We start from the raw sequence: 7,520 nt of genomic DNA on the forward strand, positions 1-7,520 counted from the left end.
CTGGAACTAGCTCTTGTAGACCAGGCTGGTCTCGAACTCACAGAGATCCGCCTGCCTCTGCCTCCCAAGTGCTGGGATTAAAGGCGTGCCCGGCCGTCTAGCACTGGCCTTGAACTCTTGATCCTCCTGCCTGTACTTTCCTAGTGCTAGGATAATAGCTAAACACCGGGCTCCTGTTCTAACACTATTCAGAGCTACCCTCTCTTGTTTTTCAGTCAAGTTTAGCGGCCTCCAGTCTAAAAGCCTAAAACAGACTCATTTTCTTCCTTTTTTGTTTATCGTATTTTGTTTCTGTGTCAAAAGTCTTAGAATGGCTGTATCCATCTCTCAGTTGGTAGAATGTTGTATATCGTGTGCTCAGGGCCTCTAGGTTTCATCTCCAGCACCTCGTAAACAGGCAATGTACTGCAGGCCTGTGCCTTCAGAGGTAGAGCCAGGAAGATGAGAAGTTCGAGTCACCCGTAGTGAGTTCAGGACCAGCCTGGACTAAGTGAACCGTCTCCAAAAGCTTTAGGGCACTGCATGCTTTGACAGCGATGATGCGCCATGGCGTTCAGCCTGCAGCTCTCACCATAGAATGCTCGCAAGTGTCACCGTACTCACCTCACAGGTGTTTGTGTGTCGGGATGTCTGAGTGTTGTCATTTGTCTGTATATTCTTGTGACTTCTAGCATTTTATTCAATAACTAGGAAGAGAGATCTGATTTTTGTTTTAATTAGCCTTGATGTTGTATTTTCAAACGGCCCTTTCTCAGTGCTGACTTTTTTTTTTAAGGTTACAGTGAGCTCCTCGATTCAGCACCCCGAAACTCCTCTGCACGTTTCTGGTTTCCATCTGCCCTCCAAGGTAACGCTTCAGGAACCTGATCCCTGGGTTCTTTTCTAGAGCATGCCATAGCTCTTGCTAACAAAGCAAGTTGACCTGGGCCAGAAGCATATTTTCCTAGTCCTTCCGAGACCCAGCTGAATACAGTGGTTTCACTTCTAAACTTCTCGATTTTCATGTTTTTAAATTATTCTGCTCCCTGAAAGAGTGCTTTCCTGGTATCTGTAAGGCCCAGGGTTCTTTCCCCTGCACTGAAAGCTGATGTTTCATTTAATCTCAGCCTAAACCCTCACATGAAACCGTGGATTGTGGCCACCCAGCAGATGGGCCTGAGGACCTGGAATTCAGCTCCTTCCTGTTCTGGAGAAACCCTCTGCCTAACATTGATCATGAACTGCAGGAGCTGCTGGTAAGGCCCTGGCTTGTAGTCTCCTAATGACATTAGAGCCTCTAGAGTCCTGAATCTGGGAGCCCTTCTATTGGTGTTTCAGAGTGACAGAAGGGAAGAGGAGGATGAGGACGAGGAGAATGAATTTGAAGACAGTGATGACGATGGTGGGGGGTGGATAACCCCCAGCAACATCAAGCAGATCCAGCAGGAGTTGGAGCAGTGTGACATCCCGAAGGACGTGCGGGTTGGGTGTGTGACCACAGACTTCGCCATGCAGGTGGGTGGGGGAGACCCGGGCCAGTGCTGTGGGGTGAGAGGTGCAGAGCCTCTGTAAACTTGACTGATGGTTCACTTTGTTTGAGGGGAGCCCATCACACAGTGACAAGGGATTCTATATTTTTCAAAGGGTGCAGGGTGGTGGTGGTGCACATCTTTAATTCCAGCACTCGAGAGGCAGAGGCAGGTGGATCTCTGAGTTCAAGACCAGACTGGTCTACAGAGCAAGTTCCAGAACAGATTTCAAAGCTACACAGAGAAACCCTGTGTTGAAAACAAAGAAACAAAAAGAATATTTAGGTACTGGAGAGGTGGCACAGTGGTTAAGAGCATTGGCTGCTCTCCCAGAGGACCTGGGTTCAATTCCCAGCACCCATTGCACAGCTCACAATCTGATGCCATCTTCTGATCTGCAGAAAAAGTAAGCAGGGGTTAGCAGCCCCAAAATGAAAATATTTTGCCCAAGAGAAAAAAAAATGTCTTTTTTGAGAGGCTTTGCCAGTGAACCCAGGCTCTGTTCTTGCAATTGCCCTGTAACCCAGGTCCCTGTCTTCTCATGTGTTCCCTTAGCACAGTCAGGGCTTATAAACCAAACGATCAAGTTGGATTTCCATAACTGTACAAAATTTTTGCCAAATTGATGTTAAAGAAGTTGGTTTCGGTCCTTGATTAGCTTGTTGGTTGCAGAATGTTCTGCTTCAGATGGGGCTGCATGTGCTGGCGGTGAACGGCATGCTGATCCGAGAGGCCCGGAGCTACATCCTACGCTGTCATGGCTGCTTCAAGTAGGTGCTGAGGGTCTGGACCTGCTGATGGCTCCTCAGAAGGGAACCCTTTCCTTCCATCTCGGCGTTCCCTGTGCTCCACCTGCTGTGGGTTCTGGGACAGAGGTCACTTGTTCTCCGGTGGCACATGCTGGGCTGTGTAGAAGGAGAGAGGTCTGGGATTTGCTCCCAAGTGTCATGGGGTAGAGATGAAACACAGTAGCTGTGAGCTGAGAGTCAAGCTGGGTGATGGAGTCATGGGGATTCATTAGTTGTCAGGGCTGCTTTATGTCTGAACCCAGAGTGTACAGTTCACTTCTGATGCCTTCCCTCAGTGATGTGCCGATATTAACAGTTAGCTGCCTTCTTAGTTCTTTAAGATGGTCTTTAAATTGGAAGATTTGCTGTAAGGAATTGGGAGCAGACGTCACAGGGACTTAGCAGGGTATTTGGCACACGGGAGATGCTCCCTCTGATGGACTGTCAGCTGGCTGACCGCTCCCTTCTACTTCCTAGTCTGTATTCTGTGAGGGCCGGTGTTCTGTGGACAGGCCCTGGGGCTGGTTGCTGTGGAAATATGTTCCCAGGATTTATGGGCAGGCTCATGGCCTTTCTGTGTTTGTGCGCTGAGTCTGCGGACGTCTTCTAGGTCATCTGGCAGAGCCCAGCTTTGCAGAGGCCTTGTGTGGGATGGTGCTGAAGCACTGGGGGGTTTTGCTGGGCCTGAAGGACTCTTAATGAGATTCCGCTAAGGAAGGCAGTGGCCCTTGGCTGCATCTCCCTTTATAATGAGGCTAGCAGCTTTTGTTTTGGAAGATGGATCTAACAATTTAGCTTTTTCTGCATTTCCTGTCATTTTCTATTGTGAGGCTGGTGGTAGGGTCTCCTGCCCATGGTGCCTGTTTGCAGCCCTTTCTTTTGTGTCTCCCAGGACAACATCAGACATGAACCGAGTGTTCTGTGGGCACTGTGGGAACAGGACCCTGAAGAAAGTGGCAGTGACTGTCAATGACGATGGTACCTTGCACATGCATTTCTCCCGGAACCCCAAGGTGCTGAACCCTCGAGGCCTCCGGGTAGGTGGCATTTCCCCCGATAACTTCAGAATCAAATGACCAAGGGAGAACTCGGGAGAGTGATGCACTATGGGATCCCAGCACTGGGGTGAAGGCAGGAAGAGCAAGAGTTCAAGGCGAGCTTTGGCTGCTACCCAGTTTCAAAAGACCAGAGGACAAAAGGAGAGCCAGCCTAGTCACCCCACTGGTGGAATCAGGAGCCCGTGGTCTCAGTGTACAGACTGGAAGAAAGGGTGTGAAACAAGACAGCTGTGTGTTTCACCTCCCACTCTTTTTTGAAAAAATGATTTATTTATTTTATTATGTGTATGGTCTGCCTGCAGACCAGAAGAGGGCACCAGATTTCTTTATAGATGGCTGGGATCCACTATGTGGTGGCTTGCAATTGCAGCCAGTGCTCTTAACCTGAGCCAATTCTCCAGCCTCCCACCTGTGTATTTCCTGAGGCTTTGGAGAAGGAGAAACAAGCAGTGATTCTGGGCAGTGAGTGCTCAGTGGTGGCCACTTGACTTGGGGAAGGCAGAGCTCAGACAGGGTTACCTGGAACACAGTAGAGGCCAGATTTGTACAGGAGTTTGAAGGGTGCTTAAAAGATCTGAGCTCTGTTAAGCAGCTAAAGGTGAGCACAGGAGAGTTCTGGGTTTGTGTGAATGGATCAAGAAAGAAAGAATAGCCAGCTATAGTAGCTCATGCCTGTAATTCTGGCATTCAAGGAGCCGAGGCAGGAGACTTTCTACAAGGTTGGAGGCCTATATGGCTACAGAGTAAAACTCTATTACCAAAAGATGGAGGGGATCCTGGAGAGGTAGCCCAGCAGTGAAGAACAAGGACCAGAATGGGGAGAGTGTAAGAGTGTAGCGGCCTGACTGCCTGCCACTCCGCTGGAATCCTCCGCTCCCCCAGTCTCTAAAGCTGGAGTCCTCTGCCAGTCTTGGGCTTTCGTGACCAGTTGGCCTCAAATTCAGCCATCCTCCTGCCTCAGTCTCCTAAGGGCCAGGATTGCAAGTGTGCACACCACACCAGCCTCATTGTGTTTTGGACATGGGAAATTTGGCGGTGTTGTGAGGACATCTCCACATGGTGGTAGAGCATATGTGCTAATCAGGTGGCACTTGTCTCTTGGGTAAGGTGGCTTCTGCACTGTAAAGTACAGTCGCTCTGATAACTGTTGATGGTCACATAATTGTACTGTTTGATTGCTTGCTTGTTGCTTGGTTTTGTTTTTCCAGACAAGGCTTCTCTATGTAGCCAACTACCCTGGAACTGAGGTGTCCACATGCCTCTGCTGGGGTGGAAGCCTGCATAATTGTTTTCTAATGTTGTCTGTCCTTCTGTAGTCCAGGACATTCTACTCACAATAAGAACTTTGTATTTTTATTTGTTTTTGTGGTGCTGGGGATCAAACCCAGATTTTGTGCTTACAGAACAAGCACTCCTGCTGAGCTACAGGCCAGCCCTTGCTTGTTTCGTTTTCCTTGTGTGTAAGTGGTTGTACATGTACAGGCAAAGGCCAGAGGAAGACACCGGGTATCTTGCGCTTGTGCTCTCCTTTTATTTTCTTTCTTTATGAACACGGTCTCCCCGTGTAGCCCTGGTTTCCTGGAACTCTCTGTAGACTGGAGATTTGCCTGCCTCTGCCTCCTGATGCTGGGATTAAAGGCGTGAGCCACCAGCTCCTGGTTGCTCTTGCTTATGTTCATTTTCTGCTGGAGCCTATGCTGTTTCGCTCCTCATTTTGAAGCTCATGTGTTTCCAGGCTTAGTCAGTGAGAGCCCTCACAAGGCACGCCCCTAACAGGTCTCAGCTCTTCTTTCTCTCACTCTTACTCTTCTGACACAGCTGGTTGTTTCCAGACCTCCGCACTCTCGTCCCTGCCCTAGAATAGCCCTTTCTCTTAGGCGTGTGTGTAGGCCGTATCCTTAGTTAGCTGTGTATACGAGTGTGGTGTGGGGGTGGTACAGGGTGTACGTGTGTATGTTTTGGTTTGGTTTGAGACAAAGTCATGTTTTTTCTGATTTTACCTTATAAGTGCTGGATTATTGGCTTGCGCAAAAGCTTCTGGCTTATGTTTACTGGGGATCAAGCACAGGGCTTCCCTGCATGCTAGGTGGGCGCTCAGCCAACTGAACTGCACATCCCTAGCCTCTCTCTCAGGAGTTTAAGAACCTGTTTTAGTTAAAATAGTTCTTGCTGACCTTGAACTTGCCATATAACCAAGGGTGATCTTAAACTCCTGATCTTCCTAGCTCTGTCTTATACCTGGATTTTGGGTGTGTACCACTGTGCCCAGCCAAGAATGCTTTCTAGTAGCAAATATTGCAGCCCTGGATATGAACCCAGCACCACAGAGTGCATTCAAGGCCACCTCACCCATTCACAAAACCTGTTTAATGCCCTTTTTCATGGTGGTTTGCCTTTGCTTGGCTAGAACCCACGTGGTCGTTTCAGACTGCTAAGGTACACCTCTGTGGAAATGGCAGCAGCTCTCTGTCCGTTTGTCTTTAGCTGAGAATGTGTAGTTAAGATGCTCCTTCAGGTTTTCATCTGTCAGTTGAGGTAAGCTTGATGTGGCAAACACGTATCTTGTTGGCACACAGTGGGCAAGACAGTTGTCTGCCAGGATGAGGATGTGAGGGACACTTCAGTAGACAGCACTGGAGCTGTGTGAGCAGAGTCCCTGTCCTGACAGCATTTTCTCTTACTGCAGTACTCGCTGCCTGCTCCCAAAGGGGGCAAATATGCTGTCAACCCCCATCTGACCGAGGATCAGCGCTTCCCCCAGCTGCGACTCTCCCACAAGGCCAGGCAGAAGACCAACGTGTTTGCCCCTGACTACATAGCTGGGGTGTCTCCCTTTGCAGAAAATGACATCTCCAGCCGCTCAGCCACCCTGCAGGTCCGGGACAACACCTTAGGAGCTGGACGGAGACGCTTAAATCCCAATGCTTCCAGAAAGAAGTTTGTAAAGAAAAGGTGATATTGCAAGCCCTGCAGGCAAACAGACTGCAGCTGGCTGCTGGGGAGTACCATCCCGGTGTCTGGACTGCAGACCAGACTGCGCTGTGTGGGGCTGCAGTGCACCGTGACTGCGCTGCCTGTGAGCATCCAGAGCCCGGGCTTGGCCATGGGAAGGGAAACTTGAAGGAGAAGGAAGGGTGCTCTGGAGCAAACCTTGAACTCAAAGGAAGAACTATCCAAATGGAATCTTTTTCTAATAAACTGATGGCCAGCTCAGGTGCGTTTATGTTCTCGTATCCTTGGTGGACATGGATGCAAACACAACCATATAGATTATTTTTTGCTTGAATGATAAAGTATTCTACAATAAAAATTTTTAACTTTTTTTTCACCCAAAACAAAAAAACTATTTATCCAGATCATGAATCCACATCTGACTAAAATTTGCTGTGTAAAGTGTGCATCTTCCTGGGGAAAGGAGGGTCATTTACATAACTGTGGTGTATTAATCAAACACAGAAGATTCCTTCTATTAAAGGATAGTTCATTTACATCGACTGCTCATTGTTGTTACGGCGCCCAGTACTCCTTCACACAGTTACCAAGTAGTCAGGGCATGGAGGAGGTGATACCAATGTCGGCTTTATGTGACTTGACCAGATTATCACTAGAAGACGGAGATGTCAGTTTAGTGTGTGCGCCCATGCATCAAAACTGTGTGCACCTGTGGGGATTCTGAGAGACCACTGAGCCCGTAGAGCCAGCTGAGGGGCCAATAGCCTCTGGGAACCTACCACAGGAGGAAGCAGTGGCTAGAACCCAGGATTCACACCCTGCTTCCCCACTTCGCCTCCCTCCACTGAGATACAGAAAATAGCACTGGGAAGGCAGAGGCCAGCCTGGTCTACAGAGTGAGGTTCAGGACAGCCATGGCTACACAGAAACCCTGCCTCAAAAGACAGCTCTGGCTACTCTTCCAGAGAACTCACATTTGATTCTAGTACCAACACTGGGGCTCACAACTGCCTAACTTCAGTTCCTGGGGACCTGACCCTCTCTTCTGGTCTCTGGGCACTAGGCACGCACGTGGTACATGGCTATACATATGGGTAATACACAAGATATTTTTTTATTTCTTTTTTTTGATATTTATTAAACTCTACATTTTTCTTTGCTCTCCTCTCTGCCTTTCCTCTCCCCCCTTCAATCCTCTGCCAAGGTCCCCATGT

At 48.8% G+C, this 7,520-nt stretch overlaps 1 protein-coding gene across 1 annotated transcript in view; it reads left to right on the plus strand.

Moving 5' to 3' along the window:
* Positions 1 to 6,842, plus strand: part of Nob1 (NIN1 (RPN12) binding protein 1 homolog) — a 12,346-nt gene extending 5,504 nt beyond the window's left edge. The window contains exons 4-9 of the mRNA XM_005345708.2: positions 776 to 847; positions 1,107 to 1,235; positions 1,318 to 1,494; positions 2,181 to 2,278; positions 3,189 to 3,333; positions 6,041 to 6,842. Of these exons, the coding sequence (XP_005345765.1) occupies positions 776 to 847; positions 1,107 to 1,235; positions 1,318 to 1,494; positions 2,181 to 2,278; positions 3,189 to 3,333; positions 6,041 to 6,310 (891 nt within the window). The 3' untranslated portion in view covers positions 6,311 to 6,842. The remainder of the gene's footprint in view (positions 1 to 775; positions 848 to 1,106; positions 1,236 to 1,317; positions 1,495 to 2,180; positions 2,279 to 3,188; positions 3,334 to 6,040) is intronic.
* Positions 6,843 to 7,520: the final 678 nt, after the last annotated feature.

This window comes from Microtus ochrogaster, chromosome 4, assembly GCF_000317375.1.
Source record: "Microtus ochrogaster isolate Prairie Vole_2 chromosome 4, MicOch1.0, whole genome shotgun sequence".
NCBI classification, from domain to species: domain Eukaryota; kingdom Metazoa; phylum Chordata; class Mammalia; order Rodentia; family Cricetidae; genus Microtus; species Microtus ochrogaster.